The following is a 24032-nucleotide window of genomic DNA, read 5'->3' on the forward strand; positions in this document are numbered from 1 at the left end:
AACTTGTACCTCTGGAATTTGAGCACACACTTTTATCCTATTTGCCTTTGTACAATGGCACTATGTAAGCATTCCGCCAATCCTCAGGCACCTCACCAAGAGTCATACATACATTAAATAACCTTACCAACCAGTCAACAATACAGTCACGCCCTTTTTCTAATAAATTCCACTGCAATACCATCCAAACCCGCTGCCTTTTCGGCTTTCATCTTCCACAAAGCTTTTACTACCTCTTCTCTGCTTACCAAATCATTCTCCCTAACCCTCTCACTTTGCACACCACCTCGACCAAAACATCCTATATCTGCTACTCTATCATCAAACATATTCAACAAACCTTCAAAATACTCACTCCATCTTCTCACAACACCACTACTTGTTATCACCTCCCCATTAGCCCCCTCACTGAAGTTCCCATTGATTCCCTTGTCTGACGCACTTTATTTACCTCCTTCCAAAACATCTTTTTATTCTCCCTAAAATTTAATGATACTCTCACCCCAACTGTCATTTGCCCTCTTTTTCACTTCTTGCACCTTTCTCTTGACCTCCTGCCTCTTTCTTTTATACATCTCCCACTCATTTGCATTATTTCCCTGCAAAAATTGTCCAAATGGCTTTCTCTTCTCTTTCACTAATAATCTTACTTCTTCATCTACCACTCGCTACCCTTTCTAATCTGCCCACCTCCCATGCTTCGAATGCCACAAGCACCTTTTGCACAAGCCATCACTGCTTCCCTAAATACATCCCATTCCTCCCCCACTCCCCTTACATCCTTTGTTCTCATCTTTTTCCATTCTGTACTCAGTCTCTCCTGGTACTTCCTCACACAAGTCTCCTTCCCAAGCTCACTTACTCTCACCACTCTCTTCACTCCAACATTCTCTCTTCTTTTCTGAAAACCTCTACAAATCTTCACCTTTGCCTCCACAAGATAATGATCAGATATCCCTCTAGTTCCACCTCTCAGCACATTAACATCCAAAAGTCTCTCTTTCGCGTGCCTATCAATTAACACGTAATCCAATAACGCTCTCTGGCCATCTCTCCTGCTTACATACGTATACTTATGTATATTTCTCTTTTTAAACCAGGTATTCCCAATTACCAGTCCTTTTTCAGCACATAAATCTACAAGCTCTTCACCATTTCCATTTACAACACTGAACACCCCATGTACACCAATTATTCCTTCAACTGTCACATTACTCACCTCTGCATTCAAATCACCCATCACTATAACCCGGTCTCGTGCATCAAAACCACTAACACACTCACTCAGCTGCTCCCAAAACACTTGCCTCTCATGATCTTTCTTCTCATGCCTAGGTGCATATGCACCAATAATTACCCATCTCTCTCCATCCACTTTTAGTTTGACCCATATCAATCTCAATCTATTTATGTATATCTTTTTATTAATATTCTTTTCAGTCTTATGTACAGATAGTCATAAATTGCACAGGTCATAAGTAGGGGAAAGACAGTACTTATAAGGAAAGAGTGCGAGTGATTGAAAGATGTACAAGAAAAAGTGGCAGGAAGTCAAAAGGAAGGGACAGTGCTTGGAAAAGAGGGCAAATGAGAGTTGGGGAGCATAAATACCAGCAACCCTCAGAGAGTACAAGATGTTTTGGAAGAAGGTTAATAGTGTGAGAAAACAAGACAACAAATGGGAACATCAGTAAAGGGGGTAAATGGGGAAGTGGAAACAGGCAGTGATGAGGTGAAGGGAAGAAGGAGTTAGTAATCTGAAAGTTTGCTGAATGTGCTTGATGACAGGATGGCAAATGTAGGGTGTTTTGGTCAGGGAGGTATGAGAGATGAAAGTCATGGTAACTGGTTTGGTAAAGATAAAAGTGGTGGTAAAAACTTTGCATAAGATGAAGTGTGGCAAGGCAGCTGAAGTGGATGGTAATGCTGATGAATTTCTTAATCAGAAAAGGAGTGGCTGTGTTGCTTATTGGTTGGTTAGGATTTTCAATGTATCTTGGATCATAGTGAGGTGCCTTAGGATTGGTGTAATGTATGCATAATGCCTTTGTACAAAGGAAAAGAGGATAAAGGTAGGTGTTTGAACTGCCAAAGTATAAGTATGTTGAGTGTCTATGGAAAGTTGCATGGAAGAGTGGTAACTGAGAGGGTGTTGGCATGCACAGAGCATCAGACTGGTGAAGAACAATATGGTTTCAGGAGTGGTAGAGGATGTAGAGATGAGGTGTGTCCTCTGAAGAATGTGTGTGAGAAATATTTAGAAGAGCAGGAAGATCTTTATGTGGTATTTATGTATCTAGAGAAAGCATATGATAGGGATGGTAGAGATGCTTTGTTGAATGTTACAAATATATGGTGTGGTAAGAAAGCTATTAGAAGCATTGAGGAGTTTTTATTAATACAGTACAGCACGTGTACAAGTAAGCGAAGAAGAGGGTGAGTGGTCCCTGGTGAAGGTACTTCTGCAGCAGGGGTTTGTGATGTTATCATGGCTGTTTATTTTGTTTATGAATTGTGTGGTGAGGGAGGAAAATGCAAAAGGATCTTGGAGAAAGAAGCAGGTATGCAGTCTATAAGGGATGATGGAGGCCTAGGAAGAGAGTCAGTTGTTGTTTGCTGATGACACAGCACCTGGTGGCAGATTTGAGTGAGAAATGTTGGTGTCTGAGATAGAAAGTGTATATGAAAGGATAGAATTGGGAGTAAACGTGAATATTACTAGGTTTAGCAGTAAAGAGAAACATGTTATTTGGGATGTGAGTCTTAAATGAAGAAAAACTTGAGGAAGTGTATTGTTTTAGATGCTTGCAAGTGAAAAAGTTAGCAAATGGAACCATGGAAGTAGGGGGTGGGTGAGTCATAGGGTGGATGAGGGGGTAAAAGCTTCTGAAAGCACTGAGGAATGTGTGAAAAGAGAGGTCACTTAGTATCTGGGAGAGTGAAAATGGGCATGTTTGAGGATACTGTAGTTCCAATGATGTTGTATGGATTCAAGGCATGAGCAATAGCTGAGAATGTTAAGAGGGTGCATGTGCTGGCAATGAAATGTTTGAGGACAATTTGTGGTGTGTGTGTGTGTGTGTGTGTGTGTGTGTGTGTGTGTGTGTGTGTGTGTGTGTGTAAGTAATGGAAAAATAAGAGAGGGGCATGGCAATAAGAAGAGTATTATCAAGACAGCCGAAGAGGGTGTGCTGATAATGGTTTGGACATATGGAGAGAATAAGTGAGGGAAGGTTGACAAAGAGGATATAAGTGTCAGGAGTGGAAGGGACAGGGAGACAGAGGAAATTGAACTGGAGAAGGAATGATGGAGAGAAAAAGATTCCAAGTGTTCAGGGCCTGAACTGCAGTACCGTAAAGGGCATGCATGGGATAGAGTGATCTGGAGTGATGTGATATACAGGACAGAAATGTGCTGTCAGAGAAATGAACCAGAGCATATGAATCACCGTAGAAAACCAAAGAAAGGTCTGTAGGGCCGTGTTGTGGATAGGGGCTGTAGTTTCAGTGTAATATATATAACAGCTTGAGAATGGATGTGAGGAAATGAGGCCTTTGTCTATTCCTGGTGCTACTTCAGTAACATTGGAGACAGTGAACAAATATGAGAAAATATATACAACTTCCAACCAGATACTCCACATACTTTCACCTTAAAAATCTTTTTTTTTTATGTTGAAGGTTCCAATCACATAAAAAAGTTCACATCAAGGCTGGGCTCTCATCAAAATACATAGAGAGAAAAGGCTGGGCCTTAATTGAAATACAGAGAGAATTGTGAAAAGGAAAAATAAGAGACAAGGTTAAGTAATCACAAATTTTGTAATATGTGAAAAACCAGTCTTTTAAAATAAGCCAGGTCATAGTTATTGGGAAAGACATGAGAAGGCATAGAGTTCCAAAGTTTCGACGTGTAAGGAAAGAAGGTCATCAAAATAGCCCACCCTCGAGTTGCTGACAGCCACCAGTAATCATATGACACAGCAGCTTGCCAAGTATTGCATGATCTAGCTAGTGGTGGGGGCACACAAGCAGCCAGCTCTCAAGAGCAAAAACCAAATACCTATAGAAGAGGGAAAGCGAACAAACATTGCAGTGTAGGGCAAGACGTTCCAGTCTGGAAGTTAGCCTGAGAGAGTTAATGAGTTGGACCATTTTCGACTCAACTCTGTCAATTAAGAATACAGAGCTAGAACCAACCCAGATGTGAGAGTAGTACTCCATACAAGGATGAATCAATCCTTTGTATGTATAAACAAAGCAACTATTCAAAGGAGAAGATATTTTGACATCTAAACAGGACACCCAGTTTCTTAGAAGCAGACTTAGCTATTCCCATAATGTGGAGTTTCCAGGAAAGAGAGTATGTTACAGTTATATCATGCATGTTCATTAAGTCAGAAGGTGAAACCTCAGAACCATCAAAGGAGAAACGAAACTTATAAGGAGTTTTTGTCAAAGAGATGGGTAGAAACTGGGTCTTGGAAGCATTAAAGTTTACTAGATTTTGTCTACTCCACAGAGATATCCTGTCCAAGTCTGAGTTTATTCAGGAAGCTGTGTCAAGACGAGATGCAGATCGAGTGAGAGAAGAAGGAACACAATTGAAGAATGTGGATGACTGCAGTGTTGAGTTGTCAGCATATGAGTGCATTTGATAATTTTGGAAGAAAGGAAATCACTGAAAAAAGGAGAAAAAGTGATGGAGAAAGGTGGGGAGGCTGATCCATCAACAACCAGAGATAGATCGGCCAGAGGGGGAGCTGGATACGATGGAGCAAAGTGAGGGGGGGAAGGCAAAAGAGGGAAGGTTGGAGATGAAACCCCAATGGCACATCCTGTCATAAGCTTTGGATGTGTCAAGGGCAAATACACATAATTCCCCAAAATCTTTCAGGGATGATGACCAGACATTAGTAAGATAGGAAAGAATATCACCAGCAGACCTTGCCTTATGGAAGCCATACTGATGATCAGGGAGAAGAATGTGACTTTCAAGGTGTTGAAGGATATGGTAGTTGAGGAGGGATTTCAAAAACTTTGTTACTGGTAGATGTCAAAGAACTTGGACAACAGTTAGAGGGGTCAGAACCATCACCTTTCTCAGGGATGGAATGTGTCAATGCATGCTTCCTAGGGGAAGGAAAAGTTTTGTTTTTAAAAAGAAAATGAACAGATAAGCAAGCACAGGTGCAAGTTCAGAGGCACACTCTTTCAGGAAATTGAGTATGGATGTCATCAGGACCATAAGCTTTATCTGTGTCAAGAGAGAGAAGAGCTTTTCAAACAGTCTGAAAAGACATTATGGGAAGAGGTATAGGATTAGTAAGGGGAACATTAAAGGGTGAAGGAATGTTAGAGTCATCCAAGGTGGAGTTAGAGGAGAAACAGGAACCAAAGATAGTTGTTTTGAATATGGGAGAGACAGCTATAGTATCATCAGAAAGGAAAAGTAAAGGAAAGGTTGTCACAGAAGCTGTTAGCAATGCCCTTAGCTAAAGACCAGAGAGACCTATCAGTGGATGACAAGAAATTATCATACCTCCTTTGAATAAAGGAACACCTTGCCTCACAGACAACGTGCTTGCAATAATTATGGGCAGTGATGAAAGATGAAAGGATGTCAGATGAAGAATAGTTTTCCAAGCCCAATATGCCTGATCCGCTGTCTGAATGGCCTCAGAATAGGAACGATTGAACCATGGGCTGGATGAAGATGTCATCTTTAACTTTCACTAATTTTCTATCAAAAATATCAACTCCCTAAACAATGCCATGATCATTCTCTGTTAACATAACAAAAGCATTTTCCTGACATATCTGTGGAAGATTTTATCAACACAGTTCCAAAAATAATTGTAAATGCATTACATTAAGACAAGTATCTGTGTGTATTGCAACATTAATAAGAATTCATTCAAGTAATATGAAAACAAAGGAAAGTTTGACTTACTGGTACTGCAATTTTAACCATATAACTATTGCACTGCTAAAATATGTATCTGCACTAGCACATGTAAACTAAAACCTCTGAACTCAGTAAATAATTATTCATTCTTGCAATCACTGAATTCTAAAATGAGAAGCCATTTCCTACAACTTCTAGCTTGAAATGAAATGAAAAAATGAATGTCACATAATGGTTCAACCTCTGGCTATGGAAAGGAAATGTTTAATTTATTTACACAAACGTCAATAGTAGTTCTCATCAATTTAACCACTGTATCAAGAAGCTTCAATGTCTCAGCTACATTTTTTCCAATTTCACTATTTTGTTGTCAAAGCACCATGTATGAAAACTATCACTCCAGTAACACAACTATAAACATTTACTTCCCCTTTAAAAAAAGTTCTGGGGAAGTCTGTCTCGATACACTGCGGGACACTCTACCACCTGGCGAGGTTTGTGTTGCAATGGTTCTTGATTCACAAACGTAGTAGCATCACTGGTGGGCCAAGTTTTTCATTTCATTTTTCCTTTCATTTCAAGCTAGAAGTTTCAGTTTTCTAAATTGTTTCTTACATTTTTCACATGTATATATATGTATGTGTGTGAGTGTGTATATGTGCGTGTGTGTGTGTATGTGTGTGTATGTGTATATATATATATGTATATCATCCCTGGGGATAGGGGTGAAAAAATACTTCCCATGCATTCCTCGCGTGTCGTAGAAAGCGACTAGAGGGGACAGGAGCGGGGGGCCAGAAATCCTCCCCTCCTTGTATTTTTTTAACTTTCTAAAATGGGAAACAGAAGAAGGAGTCACGCGGGGAGTGCTCATCCTCCTCGAAGGCTCAGATTGGGGTGCCTAAATGTGTGTGGATGTAACCAAGATGTGAAAAAAGGAGAGATAGGTAGTATGTTTGAGGAAAGGAACCTGGATGTTTTGGCTCTGAGTGAAACGAAGCTCAAGGGTAAAGGGGAAGAGTGGTTTGGGAATGTCTTGGGAGTAAAGTCAGGGGTTAGTGAGAGGACAAGAGCAAGGGAAGGAGTAGTAGTACTCCTGAAACAGGAGTTGTGGAAGTATGTGATAGAATGTAAGAAAGTAAATTCTCGATTAATATGGGTAAAACTGAAAGTTGATGGAGAGAGATGGGTGATTATTGGTGCATATGCACCTGGGCATGAGAAGAAAGATCATGAGAGGCAAGTGTTTTGGGAGCAGCTGAATGAGTGTGTTAGTGGTTTTGATGCACGAGACTGGGTTATAGTGTTGGGTGATTTGAATGCAAAGGTGAGTAATTTGGCAGTTGAGGGAATAATTGGTATACATGGGGTGTTCAGTGTTGTAAATGGAAATGGTGAAGAGCTTGTAGATTTATGTGCTGAAAAAGGACTGATGATTGGGAATACCTGGTTTAAAAAGCGAGATATACATAAGTATACTTATGTAAGTAGGAGAGATGGCCAGAGAGCGTTATTGGATTACATGTTAATTGACAGGCGCGCGAAAGAGAGACTTTTGGATGTTAATGTGCTGAGAGGTGCAACTAGAGGGATGTCTGATCATTATCTTGTGGAGGCTAAGGTGAAGATTTGTATGGGTTTTCAGAAAAGAAGAGTGAATGTTGGGGTGAAGAGGGTGGTGAGAGTAAATGAGCTTGGGAAGGAGACTTGTGTGAGGAAGTACCAGGAGAGACTGAGTACAGAATGGAAAAAGGTGAGAACAATGGAAGTAAGGGGAGTGGGGGAGGAATGGGATGTATTTAGGGAATCAGAGATGGATTGCACAAAAGATGCTTGTGGCATGAGAAGAGTGGGAGGTGGGTTGATTAGAAAGGGTAGTGAGTGGTGGGATGAAGAGGTAAGAGTATTAGTGAAAGAGAAGAGAGAGGCATTTGGACGATTTTTGCAGGGAAAAAATGAAATTGAGTGGGAGACGTATAAAAGAAAGAGACAGGAGGTCAAGAGAAAGGTGCAAGAGGTGAAAAAAAGGGCAAATGAGAGTTGGGGTGAGAGAGTATCATTAAATTTTAGGGAGAATAAAAAGATGTTCTGGAAGGAGGTAAATAAAGTGCGTAAGACAAGGGAGCAAATGGGAACTTCAGTGAAGGGCGCAAATGGGGAGGTGATAACAAGTAGTGGTGATGTGAGAAGGAGATGGAGTGAGTATTTCGAAGGTTTGTTGAATGTGTTTGATGACAGAGTGGCAGATATAGGGTGTTTTGGTCGAGGTGGTGTGCAAAGTGCGAGGGTTAGGGAAAATGAGTTGGTAAACAGAGAAGAGGTAGTAAAAGCTTTGCGGAAGATGAAAGCTGGCAAGGCAGCAGGTTTGGATGGTATTGCAGTGGAATTTATTAAAAAAGGGGGTGACTGTATTGTTGACTGGTTGGTAAGGTTATTTAATGTATGTATGACTCATGGTGAGGTGCCTGAGGACTGGCGGAATGCGTGCATAGTGCCATTGTACAAAGGCAAAGGGGATAAGAGTGAGTGCTCAAATTACAGAGGTATAAGTTTGTTGAGTATTCCTGGCAAATTATATGGGAGGGTATTGATTGAGAGGGTGAAGGCATGTACAGAGCATCAGATTGGGGAAGAGCAGTGTGGTTTCAGAAGTGGTAGAGGATGTGTGGATCAGGTGTTTGCTTTGAAGAATGTATGTGAGAAATACTTAGAAAAGCAAATGGATTTGTATGTAGCATTTATGGATCTGGAGAAGGCATATGATAGAGTTAATAGAGATGCTCTGTGGAAGGTATTAAGAATATATGGTGTGGGAGGCAAGTTGTTAGAAGCAGTGAAAAGTTTTTATCAAGGATGTAAGGCATGTGTACGAGTAGGAAGAGAGGAAAGTGATTGGTTCTCAGTGAATGTAGGTTTGCGGCAGGGGTGTGTGATGTCTCCATGGTTGTTTAATTTGTTTATGGATGGGGTTGTTAGGGAGGTGAATGCAAGAGTTTTGGAAAGAGGGGCAAGTATGAAGTCTGTTGGGGATGAGAGAGCTTGGGAAGTGAGTCAGTTGTTGTTCGCTGATGATACAGCGCTGGTGGCTGATTCATGCGAGAAACTGCAGAAGCTGGTGACTGAGTTTGGTAAAGTGTGTGAAAGAAGAAAGGTAAGAGTAAATGTGAATAAGAGCAAGGTTATTAGGTACAGTAGGGTTGAGGGTCAATTCAATTGGGAGGTGAGTTTGAATGGAGAAAAACTGGAGGAAGTGAAGTGTTTTAGATATCTGGGAGTGGATCTGGCAGCGGATGGAACCATGGAAGCGGAAGTGGATCATAGGATGGGGGAGGGGGCGAAAATTCTGGGAGCCTTGAAGAATGTGTGGAAGTCGAGAACATTATCTCGGAAAGCAAAAATGGGTATGTTTGAAGGAATAGTGGTTCCAACAATGTTGTATGGTTGCGAGGCGTGGACTATGGATAGAGTTGTGTGCAGGAGGATGGATGTGCTGGAAATGAGATGTTTGAGGACAATGTGTGGTGTGAGGTGGTTTGATCGAGTAAGTAACGTAAGGGTAAGAGAGATGTGTGGAAATAAAAAGAGCGTGGTTGAGAGAGCAGAAGAGGGTGTTTTGAAATGGTTGGTCACATGGAGAGAATGAGTGAGGAAAGATTGACCAAGAGGATATATGTGTTGGAGGTGGAGGGAACGAGGAGAAGAGGGAGACCAAATTGGAGGTGGAAAGATGGAGTGAAAAAGATTTTGTGTGATCGGGGCCTGAACATGCAGGAGGGTGAAAGGAGGGCAAAGAATAGAGTGAATTGGAGCGATGTGGTATACCGGGGTTGACGTGCTGTCAGTGGATTGAATCAAGGCATGTGTATGGGGGTGGGTTGGGCCATTTCTTTCGTCTGTTTCCTTGCGCTACCTCGCAAACGCGGGAGACAGCGACAAAGCAAAAAAAGAAAAAAAAAAAATTTCCTACAACAAAGAGAAGCCATTTCCTACAACAATATTTCTCTATTAGCTTAAGAATGATATCACATCAACATCAGCAATACAAAGATAAATTCATCACTAAATATAGGACAGCTATGAAAAACTTACCTGTAAGTGCTAGGGAAAGGCCAAATGCTAAGAAGTCTGGATAGTCAGAAAGAAAGCTAATGTTGATGGGCATAGCTTCAGTCAATGTTCCTGATATTTTGTTGTATGTTAGTTGATCTACATAACCACTGAAACCAGTTGCAACACTTGCCGCTCCTGAAAAAGAAAATATACATAAGTTTTGAAAACCATTTCTCTCCAAAGCTATGTCCCATGAGCATGAGAGACATCCTATTGGATGTCCCAAGGACAATCAAGGTTAGAATCTTCCAACCTTTAGTAATACCAGTGAGGAAGGACTGGCCTTCCTTAACCTTCCCTCAAACCTTAGCCATGGAAATGGAACCTTGCTTATTTCAAGCCCACCCTTAGCCAATGAAAGACTGCCACAGTGATGATATAATTGACCCACCTGGTCCCAAACACTAGCAGTTCACACATTTTGCAGAATGCATATGTCAATCCAAAACAGTCACAGTTGGGACAGAGAAAGGTTTTTCAAAAAAAGAAAAGGAAAGGTAGGGCAAGGTAAGAAAACCAAGGAAAAAGTGCTTGTAGAACAGTGTTTCAGAGAGAAACAGTTTTCCCAGTTTCAATATATAAATTTCTCTCCTTTGCAACCTGTACAGTGAGCATCTGAGCATACCCATATGAAGGAGGATGGTTTAGAAAAAATATCTCCTTTCCCATCACCTCTAAAGCATTCTTGTAACAGCCAAGTTTAATGTTGTCCTAAAAGTTTTCTTGACAGGAGCAGCTGAGATTCTTAACTTAATCCTAGCCCTGATTGAAAACTTGAAAAAGCTGTATTCCAAAATTCTTAGTACTGGAACTGACCCCTGACTGGAAAGGAGCTATCATGAAGGCGAACCAACCTGAAGACCCAGCTCGATGGCTTTAAAAGTGCTACATTGGAAAGGCACCTCAGCCTTAGGTAGAATCACACTTGGGTACAATAAAGCTCTTCATTCTGAAGAAGAGCATGGAAGAAACGGTGAAGAACTTCAAAACTAAACCTAAAGATAAGGAGTAAAAGAGCCCCAAACATGTTGTCTCCTTCCTGCACTTCCCTTTAAAGAGATTGGGTTAAAAGCAAGTTTTCTTGACAATGATGGTTCAAGAAGATCCTTCTGAATAGCTTAACAAAGTAATTAAGGCAGAGAAAATTAAGGATCACACTAACTGCTCTCCTTCACCAAGAAAAGGCACAGCTGCACTGTTGCTCAGATATCAGTGCATAAAAGTTTCTCTGCATTGAAGTGAAAGCTGTTGTAAGATATTCCCCAAGACTCCTAAAATAAGCTCCAGTTTAATCGAATGCTCTGTCAGTGAGGGAAAGGATTCACAAGAGTCAGAAAAATCTACAAAGATTCTGAAAATAATAAAAAAAAATACAAAGGAAGGAAGGAAATTAACGAGCAGTAACATCTCTAAGTCTCATAGTCTGACAAAGTCTGTGTGAAAATGGTTTGATCTAAAAAGGGGATGCTAAACTTCCTTTATCTTAGGGATCAGTCTAGAGAAAGTCCAAGTCTTACTTGATTAGCTTTGAGGATAGATTTTGTTCTCAAAGCTCTGGAAATATCAAGATCAACTAAAAATAAAAATAAAAAATTCTCCAAGGAAAAAAGGCAATCTGATAGGCCTTTGTTTCTCTCCAAGAGAACCTTTACATAAGAACTTCCTTATTACCTTCAAAGAATACAAACACTAGCTATCTAACCAACAAGGGTTAATTTGGTATCAACTAGGCTCTTCTTTAAGAGATGTAGTGGTAGTGAGAAAATTGAAAAAAAAAAAAGAAAAAAAAACAAGCCCCATGTTAACTGATATCCAACTGAAAAACAAATTCAGGCAGCAAAATGATGGAAAACAAAGGCTTAATTCTTCTCCACAACAAATAGTTCGCTGCAACTGATTCTGCTGATGCTACCTCAATATATGAAGCCCCAGAGTCAGAATCAGAGTCCACCGACTAAAAGGAAGGGGAAGAAGCCTACGCTAACTAGGACCTGACAGGGGTTCTGGACCTACTGGAGTGGGGACTCTGAAACTTCCTTATGAAGGAAGCAAATGAGAATGAGGAACATATGCAAAACTTCGTAGCAGAGGGAAAAAATCCCAGTAAGATTGCAACAATCCTTAAAATGTACTGGGTCCAACAGATTATTCTTTCTTCACAGAGGTAAATATCTAAAGGGTCTCCTTTTCTTTACACAGAGGACCACCAATAGAAAGTGGACTGCATAAAAGCTTGTAATGACACAGTGTCAATCTGAACACAGTCTGGAATAGACTCTTGCTACCTTGTCATCTTTGGCAAGAGCAAATACCAAGAAGCATCCAAAACTGGAGAGGTGCCTGACATTCTAAACCAAAAGAACCGCATCAATTATCAGTCAGTCCTCAGAAAAAAATAAGGAACCTTTATCCTGTTTTGGTTGAGATTCAAACTATGGACACATGCATGATTTTTCCTTTTCTTGGACAAAACAAAATAAGGAACCACCTGTTGCTCAAAAAGTGCATCAGCAATCCACCTCCATCTCTGACACACTGAGCACTTCTCAGAGATGAAGAAGCATTTTGAGGAAGTTTCCTTGCTTTTGTTAGCACAGTCTACATGTAGCTGATCAGCCTCAGGCAACCCACACAGTTGGCAATTCAGCTCTATAATACACATGCTGCTTACTACTATACTTCTCTTTCACAATATCATTCCTTGCTTGATCAACTATCCTCTCACTAGAAATCATCCTCAGACACTCCAATTCCAGCAAGTGAGCCTCTCCCATGCATTTGCTCTCAAAGCCCATGAGTCACACCTGTACAGCAACATCAGGACTACTATCCTATCAAACATACCCATCTCTGCCCTACCAGACAGTGACCTCTCTTTCCACATATCCACTACCACGTGCAATATCTAAAACACTTCATTTCCTCCAGGCGTTCAGTGTTCTAACTTATACTCACAGCAAACTCCCCTGCTAAACCTAGTTATCTTACTTTTATTCATGTTAGCTCTCAAATTCTTCCTTTCACACTCTCCCTGTCTCTGACACCACCTTCTGCACTTTCTCACTGGAGAATGACACCAAAACTGATTCACCTGCAAGCAGCAACTGTATCACTTTCCAGGTCATTCACCCCAACATACTCAACTGCCCCTCTCTCCAAAACCCTCATATTTACTCTCCTCACAACGCCATCCAAAAAAACACTGATAAAGACCCATTCATTCTCTTCTCTTCCTATTTGCACATATGCCTTACCTTTATGATAAAAACTTCTCACTCCTTCTATTTGCAGTATGTTCCACAAAGCATCAAAATTGACCACATTATATGCTTTCTCTACCTATCTATAACTCTGATGCCTGCTGCAACTGGAGCTCCCTCAAGGGGGTCACCACAGCAATAGAGTCTCCATAACTAGTAAACTCCATGGCTGCTTCTAAGCCTTTAGTGCCTCATCCTTAACAGGCCACTGGCAGAGGGCAACTCTAGCACAGTGTTTGAAGAGGCTCCTACCAATGTTCTTACTGACTGCATTCACCTAATGTTCCTACCTACCACTTATACCTAATATTTCTACCTAATGTTCCTATCTAATTGTTCCTACCTTCTACTTTTACCTACTGCTCCTACCATTTTGCCAAAAGGCAGAGCTAGCACATACTGCTCACCACAGGAAAATCTAGTTACAAGGAATGAGCTGTGTGATTTAAGTATTCTCAAGTGTTATATATGAACAGGAAAGATTATATGTTTGTGGACAGAATGCCAGCAGTCCACATACAGAAAGAAAAGACAGCTACTAGGTCAGACAAGCACTTTTTCCACATCAATAAATGCCATAGACAAATTCTACTCCCACGATACCAGAAATTATGGTCACAGTTAGAGAAGTACTAACACAGATTTTTTTTTTTCGCTGTCTCCCGCGTTTGCGAGGTAGCGCAAGGAAACAGACGAAAGAAATGGCACAACCCACCCACATACACAATGTACACACACACACGCCCACACACGCAAATATACATACCTATACATCTCAATGTACACATATATATACACACACAGACACATACATATATACCCATGCACACAATTCACACTGTCTACCCCTATTCATTCCCATCGCCACCTCGCCACACATGGAATACCATCCCCCTCCCCCCTCATGTGTGCGAGGTAGCACTAGGAAAAGACAACAAAGGCCCCATTCGTTCACACTCAGTCTCCAGCTGTCACGCAATAATGCCCGAAACCACAGCTCCCTTTCCACATCCAGGCCCCACACAACTTTCCATGGTTTACCCCAGACGCTTCACATGCCCTGATTCAATCCACTGACAGCACGTCAACCCCGGTATACCACATCGATCCAATTCACTCTATTCCTTGCCCTCCTTTCACCCTCCTGCATCTTCAGGCCCCGATCACACAAAATCTTTTTCACTCCATCTTTCCACCTCCAATTTGGTCTCCCACTTCTCCTCATTCCCTCCACCTCCGACACATATATCATCTTGGTCAGTCTTTCCTCACTCATTCTCTCCATGTGCCCAAACCATTTCAAAACACCCTCTTCTGCTCTCTCAACCATGCTCTTTTTATTTCCACACATCTCTCTTACCCTTACGTTACTTACTCGATCAAACCACCTCACACCCCACATTGTCCTCAAACATCTCATTTCCAGCACATCCACCCGCCTGCACACAACTCTATCCATAGCCCATGCCTTGCAACCATACAACATTGTTGGAACCACTATTCCTTCAAACATACCCATTTTTGCTTTCCGAGATAATGTTCTCGACTTCCACACATTCTTCAAGGCTCCCAGGATTTTCGTCCCCTCCCCCACCTTATGATTCACTTCCGCTTCCAAGGTTCCATCCGCTGCCAGATCCACTCCCAGATATCTAAAACACTTTACTTCCTCCAGTTTTTCTCCATTCAAACTTACCTCCCAATTGACTTGACCCTCAACCCTACTGTACCTAATAACCTTGCTCTTATTCACATTTACTCTTAACTTTCTTCTTTCACACACTTTACCAAACTCAGTCACCAGCTTCTGCAGTTTCTCACATGAATCAGCCACCAGCGCTGTATCATCAGCGAACAACAACTGACTCACTTCCCAAGCTCTCTCATCCACAACAGACTTCATACTTGCCCCTCTTTCCAAAACTCTTGCATTCACTTCCCTAACAACCCCATCCATAAACAAATTAAACAACCATGGAGACATCACACACCCCTGCCGCAAACCTACATTCACTGAGAACCAATCACTTTCCTCTCTTCCTACACATACACATGCCTTACATCCTCGATAAAAACTTTTCACTGCTTCTAACAACTTGCCTCCCACACCATATATTCTTAATACCTTCCACAGAGCATCTCTATCAACTCTTATCATATGCCTTCTCCAGATCCATAAATGCTACATACAAATCCATTTGCTTTTCTAAGTATTTCTCACATACATTCTTCAAAGCAAACACCTGATCCACACATCCTCTACCACTTCTGAAACCACAATGCTCTTCCCCAATTTGATGCTCTGTACATGCCTTCACCCTCTCAATCAATACCCTCCCATATAATTTACCAGGAATACTCGACAAACTTACACCTCTGTAATTTGAGCACTCACTCTTATCCCCTTTGCCTTTGTACAATGGCACTATGCACGCATTCTGCCAATCCTCAGGCACCTCACCATGAGTCATACATACATTAAATAACCTTACCAACCAGTCAACAATACAGTCACCCCCTTTTTTAATAAATTCCACTGCAATACCATCCAAACCTGCTGCCTTGCCGGCTTTCATCTTCCGCAAAGCTTTTACTACCTCTTCTCTGTTTACCAAATCATTTTCCCTAACCCTCTCACTCTGCACACCACCTCGACCAAAACACCCTATATCTGCCACTCTATCATCAAACACATTCAACAAACCTTCAAAATACTCACTCCATCTCCTTCTCACATCACCACTACTTGTTATCACCTCCCCATTGGCGCCCTTCACTGAAGTTCCCATTTGCTCCCTTGTCTTACGCACTTTATTTACCTCCTTCCAGAACATCTTTTTATTCTCCCTAAAATTTAATGATACTCTCTCACCCCAACTCTCATTTGCCCTCTTTTTCACCTCTTGCACCTTTCTCTTGACCTCCTGTCTCTTTCTTTTATATATCTCCCACTCAATTGCATTTTTTCCCTGCAAAAATCATCCAAATGCCTCTCTCTCTTCTCTTTCACAAATAATCTTACTTCTTCATCCCACCACTCACTACCCTTTCTAATCAACCCACCTCCCACTCTTCTCATGCCACAAGCATCTTTTGCGCAATCCATCACTGATTCCCTAAATACATCCCATTCCTCCCCCACTCCCCTTACTTCCACAGATATACACTGAGAAATAATAGAGTCCAGGTCCTGATCATTTCTATCCATGAGTAGTTAAAAACATCAAACACAAAATTGCCAAATCATAAACCTACATTTCAAATAATTCTCTCCAGGATGGAATTGTCCTGCAGGACTGGAGACTGGCAGATGTCACTCCTACAACCAAAAAGGGAAGCCAAAAATTGCCTAGCATTAATCATTAGTACTCTTCTGGGTTTGATTTTTACAGATAAAATCATAGCCTACCTGAAACAACACAATCTGATAAATAATACACAGCATAGTTTTACAAGGTGCAGATCATGCCTTATAAACCTCCCTAAATTTTTTTTTTTTTTTTTTTTTTGTCGGTCTCCCGCGTTTGCGAGGTAGCGCAAGGAAACAGACGAAAGAAATGGCCCAACCCACCCCCATACATATGTATATACATACGTCCACACACGCAAATATACATACCTACACACTTTCCATGGTTTACCCCAGACGCTTCACATGCCCTGATTCAATCCACTGACAGCACGTCAACCCCGGTATACCACATCGATCCAATTCACTCTATTCCTTGCCCTCCTTTCACCCTCCTGCATCTTCAGGCCCCGATCACACAAAATCTTTTTCACTCCATCTTTCCACCTCCAATTTGGTCTCCCACTTCTCCTCATTCCCTCCACCTCCGACACATATATCATCTTGGTCAGTCTTTCCTCACTCATTCTCTCCATGTGCCCAAACCATTTCAAAACACCCTCTTCTGCTCTCTCAACCATGCTCTTTTTATTTCCACACATCTCTCTTACCCTTACGTTACTTACTCGATCAAACCACCTCACACCCCACATTGTCCTCAAACATCTCATTTCCAGCACATCCACCCGCCTGCACACAACTCTATCCATAGCCCATGCCTTGCAACCATACAACATTGTTGGAACCACTATTCCTTCAAACATACCCATTTTTGCTTTCCGAGATAATGTTCTCGACTTCCACACATTCTTCAAGGCTCCCAGGATTTTCGTCCCCTCCCCCACCTTATGATTCACTTCCGCTTCCAAGGTTCCATCCGCTGCCAGATCCACTCCCAGATATCTAAAACACTTTACTTCCTCCAGTTTTTCTCCATTCAAACTTACCTCCCAATTGACTTGACCCTCAACCCTACTGTACCTAATAACCTTGCTCTTATTCACATTTACTCTTAACTTTCTTCTTTCACACACTTTACCAAACTCAGTCACCAGCTTCTGCAGTTTCTCACATGAATCAGCCACCAGCGCTGTATCATCAGCGAACAACAACTGACTCACTTCCCAAGCTCTCTCATCCACAACAGACTTCATACTTGCCCCTCTTTCCAAAACTCTTGCATTCACCTCCCTAACAACCCCATCCATAAACAAATTAAACAACCATGGAGACATCACACACCCCTGCCGCAAACCTACATTCACTGAGAACCAATCACTTTCCTCTCTTCCTACACATACACATGCCTTACATCCTCGATAAAAACTTTTCACTGCTTCTAACAACTTGCCTCCCACACCATATATTCTTAATACCTTCCACAGAGCATCTCTATCAACTCTTATCATATGCCTTCTCCAGATCCATAAATGCTACATACAAATCCATTTGCTTTTCTAAGTATTTCTCACATACATTCTTCAAAGCAAACACCTGATCCACACATCCTCTACCACTTCTGAAACCACAATGCTCTTCCCCAATTTGATGCTCTGTACATGCCTTCACCCTCTCAATCAATACCCTCCCATATAATTTACCAGGAATACTCGACAAACTTACACCTCTGTAATTTGAGCACTCACTCTTATCCCCTTTGCCTTTGTACAATGGCACTATGCACGCATTCTGCCAATCCTCAGGCACCTCACCATGAGTCATACATACATTAAATAACCTTACCAACCAGTCAACAATACAGTCACCCCCTTTTTTAATAAATTCCACTGCAATACCATCCAAACCTGCTGCCTTGCCGGCTTTCATCTTCCGCAAAGCTTTTACTACCTCTTCTCTGTTTACCAAATCATTTTCCCTAACCCTCTCACTCTGCACACCACCTCGACCAAAACACCCTATATCTGCCACTCTATCATCAAACACATTCAACAAACCTTCAAAATACTCACTCCATCTCCTTCTCACATCACCACTACTTGTTATCACCTCCCCATTGGCGCCCTTCACTGAAGTTCCCATTTGCTCCCTTGTCTTACGCACTTTATTTACCTCCTTCCAGAACATCTTTTTATTCTCCCTAAAATTTAATGATACTCTCTCACCCCAACTCTCATTTGCCCTCTTTTTCACCTCTTGCACCTTTCTCTTGACCTCCTGTCTCTTTCTTTTATATATCTCCCACTCAATTGCATTTTTTCCCTGCAAAAATCATCCAAATGCCTCTCTCTCTTCTCTTTCACAAATAATCTTACTTCTTCATCCCACCACTCACTACCCTTTCTAATCAACCCACCTCCCACTCTTCTCATGCCACAAGCATCTTTTGCGCAATCCATCACTGATTCCCTAAATACATCCCATTCCTCCCCCACTCCCCTTACTTCCACAGATATACACTGAGAAATAATAGAGTCCAGGTCCTGATCATTTCTATCCATGAGTAGTTAAAAACATCAAACACAAAATTGCCAAATCATAAACCTACATTTCAAATAATTCTCTCCAGGATGGAATTGTCCTGCAGGACTGGAGACTGGCAGATGTCACTCCTACAACCAAAAAGGGAAGCCAAAAATTGCCTAGCATTAATCATTAGTACTCTTCTGGGTTTGATTTTTACAGATAAAATCATAGCCTACCTGAAACAACACAATCTGATAAATAATACACAGCATAGTTTTACAAGGTGCAGATCATGCCTTATAAACCTCCCTAAATTTTTTTTTTTTTTTTTTTTTTGTCGGTCTCCCGCGTTTGCGAGGTAGCGCAAGGAAACAGACGAAAGAAATGGCCCAACCCACCCCCATACATATGTATATACATACGTCCACACACGCAAATATACATACCTACACAGCTTTCCATGGTTTACCCCAGACGCTTCACATGCCTTGATTCAATGCACTGACAGCACGTCAACCCCGGTATACCACATCGCTCCAATTCACTCTATTCCTTGCCCTCCTTTCACCCTCCTGCATGTTCAGGCCCCGATCACACAAAATCTTCTTCACTCCATCTTTCCACCTCCAATTTGGTCTCCCTCTTCTCCTCGTTCCCTCTACCTCCGACACATATATCCTCTTGGTCAATCTTTCCTCACTCTTTCTCTCCATGTGCCCAAACCATTTCAAAACACCCTCTTCTGCTCTCTCAACCACGCTCTTTTTATTTCCACACATCTCTCTTACCCTTACGTTACTTACTCGATCAAACCACCTCACACCACACAGTGTCCTCAAACATCTCATTTCCAGCACATCCATCCTCCTGCGCACCACTCTATCCATAGCCCACGCCTCGCAACCATACAACATTGTTGGAACCACTATTCCTTCAAACATACCCATTTTTGCTTACCGAGATAATGTTCTCGACTTCCACACATTCTTCAAGGCTCCCAGAATTTTCGCCCCCTCCCCCACCCTATGATCCACTTCCGCTTCCATGGTTCCATCCGCTGCCAGATCCACTCCCAGATATCTAAAACACTTCACTTCCTCCAGTTTTTCTCCATTCAAACTCACCTCCCAATTGACTTGACCCTCAACCCTACTGTACCTAATAACCTTGCTCTTATTCACATTTACTCTTAACTTTCTTCTTTCACACACTTTACCAAACTCAGTCACCAGCTTCTGCAGTTTCTCACATGAATCAGCCACCAGCGCTGTATCATCAGCGAACAACAACTGACTCACTTCCCAAGCTCTCTCATCCACAACAGACTTCATACTTGCCCCTCTCCCCAAAACTCTTGCATTCACCTCCCTAACAACCCCATCCATAAACAAATTAAACAACCATGGAGACATCACACACCCCTGCCGCAAACCTACATTCACTGAGAACCAATCACTTTCCTCTCTTCCTACACGTACACATGCCTTACATCCTTGATAAAAACTTTTCACTGCTTCTAACAACTTGCCTCCCACACCATATATTCTTAATACCTTCCACAGAGCATCTCTATCAACTCTATCATATGCCTTCTCCAGATCCATAAATGCTACATACAAATCCATTTGCTTTTCTAAGTATTTCTCACATACATTCTTCAAAGCAAACACCTGATCCACACATCCTCTACCACTTCTGAAACCACACTGCTCTTCCCCAATCTGATGCTCTGTACATGCCTTCACCCTCTCAATCAATACCCTCCCATACAATTTACCAGGAATACTCAACAAACTTATACCTCTGTAATTTGAGCACTCACTCTTATCCCCTTTGCCTTTGTACAATGGCACTATGCACGCATTCCGCCAATCCTCAGGCACCTCATAAATTATTCAATAGCCATGACAAGACAAACAATAGATATTATAATTCTGGATCTCCAGAAAGCATTGGACAAAGTCCCCCACAACAAACTGATGTATGAATGTAGGGATTACTGGTTGCTTAGGAAACTGGACGGAAACTTAGTACCCAAATTTGTAGATTACAAAAAGATCAGCAATGCCATATTAACTAAAGTAGATAGGCTGAGATCACAAGAAGAACTAGATATAATTGCTAAATGGTCTAGAAAATGGGTCACAAGATAAAGGACACCCTTCATGTGAGGGCTCTACGGGGCACTGTCTTCAGCAACTTCAAATTCTCCTAGCATTGTAATGATGCTGCCAAGAAAGCAAATAGTATGCTAAGTTTTACTTACAGAAACTTTAAATACAAAAACGAGAATATTATATGGTAACTATTCCTAAGTCTAGTTGGACAACATCTCAAATATGAAGTGCAGTTTTGGGTCCCCCACTTAAGCCAGGATATTCTTAAATTGAAAGCAGTAGAGTGAAGAGCAACTAAATTGATTCCTTCCTTGCATAGCAAACCATATGAGAAGAGATTGCAAAAATCAAACTTGTTCTCCCTAAGCATGAGACGTGTCCAAGGTAAATCAACAGAATGATTTAAAATACTTACTTGATTCAACAACGTCAATATCGAAATTTTCTTTACAGTAGCACCAGCATTACTGAGAAGAAATGGACTAAAACTTACAGGTCACCAAATTAATCTGGACTGTACATAATATTTCTTTACCAACGACATTATTGATGTGTGGAATAAGCTCCCAGAAAATGTTGTTCAGAGCAACATCCTTAATATCTTCAAAATTAGGCTTGATCATCACCTGTTACTATCCGGTTCTGAATACCTTCTCAACCATCGATCTATCTCTAGCCATGCTGTGTGAACATACCAACATTGATTAATCCCTTTCACCTGCTTTGAGAGAGTAAGTAAGAATTATTGTATCATTCTTCAACATAAGGAACAATATAGACATGTTAAGAGGCTGGGGCTCAGGTTTATCGTTTACACTGTCTTTATAATGAAAAGAGAAGGGATGCATGTCATTGGTGATGGGATGCATATATTTGTGTTCATTCTACCTTATATAAGTTTCCTATAAAAATTCCCTTCAGGAATATCAATCCTGAAAGGTAAATTTTTTCCATCTGTTTTTCGACCAGTGTGTTGCCAGAGGGAGCAGAAGGTGTGGAAAGATACTTTTTTTCTACTGCCTTCAAAGGGATTACTCTTTCTTTTTTTTTACAGAGTTAAAGCCAGACCACCTCATTTGGACCTTCGGTCTGTGTATCCATGTAACTGCAAATCTCTATTTCTGACACACTTTCAAGGAAAACATCAATTCTGCACATACTCTAGCAATCCTGAAGCCACAATGTTTCTCCCTAATTTGTTGTTTTGTGCATGCCACCATCCTCTCAATCACCGATCTCCCATAAAGTTTATCAGACATGTTCATCAGAATGTACATCTCCCCAATTCAAATAGTCGCTTTTATCACTTTATACAGTGGCACTCTACATACATTCTGCCAGTCCTCAGGCATCTCATTTTAAGTCATACATACAATCAGAAACCTGACTAACCAATCAAAAGCACAGTCACCCCATTTCTCAAGAAATTCAAACGATATTCCATCCACTCCAACAGCATTGCCACACTTCATCTTGTACACAATTCTACTCTTTTTACCAATCTATTTTTACCATAACTCTTTTGGTCAGTATATCTGCATATTCCACACATGCATGTCATCTAACACACTCAACAGTCCTTCAAAATACTCACTCCATCTCCTCTTCACCATTTCTTAATCTGTTACTATTTTCCCATCTGCTCCCCTCAGTGATGCTCCCATAATTACTCTTGCTCTCCTCACAGAGTTAACCTCCTTCCAGAGTATTTTCTTATTCTCCTCAAAGATTACCAAAGCTCCCACTCTCAGTTTATCTATGGTAATGGACTAAAGTGGCCTGCCTCACCTGGAAAGTTATATCAGACACATTTTACACTGGCCAAAATCTCTACTTGACCAGCAAAGCCTAATAAGTGCAAAGTATAGCAAACAGAACAAACAGAAATGATCTGGGGCAGGTTTACCATCCCTATGGTGCAGATAATGTATACATGACTAAAAATTGCCTAATTCTCAAATGGAAGCACAGATACATATGCCTGGTTCCCATTTGTCCTAACTTACAAGTTATCTAAGTGGATAATGAAGCTAACATATAATATATATCATTCTGCTGCAGAGCAAAGAGAGGGCTGCAAGGATTCATATCTGAGATAAAATGAATCGAAATTCCTTTACCCTTATTTTTGTTTTAATACTCCTAAAAGTAACTTCTTGTTTACTTTTAGCTGATAAATACCATGAAATAATTCCAATTATTCAGAGTTTTCTTACAGTCACTTTATATTAGAATTCATATTGTGATGAATCTGTACAAGAAACAATCCATTAATGAGTTATAACTTACCAATTACATATTCCAAGATTAAATTCCATCCAATTACAAAGGAAACAAATTCTCCAACGCAAACATAGGTGTAGATATAAGCTGACCCAGCCTTGGGCACACGGGCTCCAAATTCCGCATAACATAATCCTGGAGAAATAAATTACATTACTATACCTTATAGTTTACCTCTCATTTCAGGTAACAAGCAGCTTCCAAGACCTTTTGTTGTGAAGATTATTACATAGCATTTTGACCCTCAGCTTCATACCAAAAAACAGCTTCACTTTTATGGAATTCAATCATCTCCGCCACTCTTGTCCTCTTTCATTGTAATCATGCCACCAGCATTCTCTGTGTTATCTACCACATGAACCCAAAATATAAACTACCCTTAGCTTTTCACTGATAAATATATAATGCAACATTATCCCATGTGTCACAACACTTTCTACCATGTCTGTACACATAATACAAAGATTTTTTTTTTATACATATTTGCCATTTCCCGTGTCAGCAGGGTAGCGTTAAGTACAGAGGACTGAGCCTTAAAGGGAAAATCCTCACTTAGCCCCCTTCTCTGTTCCTACTTTTAG

General features: G+C 41.1%; 1 protein-coding gene across 5 annotated transcripts in view; it reads right to left on the minus strand.

Moving 5' to 3' along the window:
• Window positions 1-24032, minus strand: part of LOC139767130 (uncharacterized) — a 273906-nt gene that overhangs the window by 165710 nt on the left and 84164 nt on the right. For all 5 annotated transcript variants that reach the window (XM_071696149.1, XM_071696144.1, XM_071696145.1 and 2 more), the window contains 2 exons: window positions 23458-23586; window positions 9998-10153 (listed from right to left, as the gene is read on the minus strand). In XM_071696149.1, the coding sequence (XP_071552250.1) occupies window positions 9998-10153; window positions 23458-23586 (285 nt within the window). The remainder of the gene's footprint in view (window positions 1-9997; window positions 10154-23457; window positions 23587-24032) is intronic.

This window comes from Panulirus ornatus, chromosome 59 (assembly GCF_036320965.1).
Source record: "Panulirus ornatus isolate Po-2019 chromosome 59, ASM3632096v1, whole genome shotgun sequence".
NCBI lineage: Eukaryota > Metazoa > Arthropoda > Malacostraca > Decapoda > Palinuridae > Panulirus > Panulirus ornatus.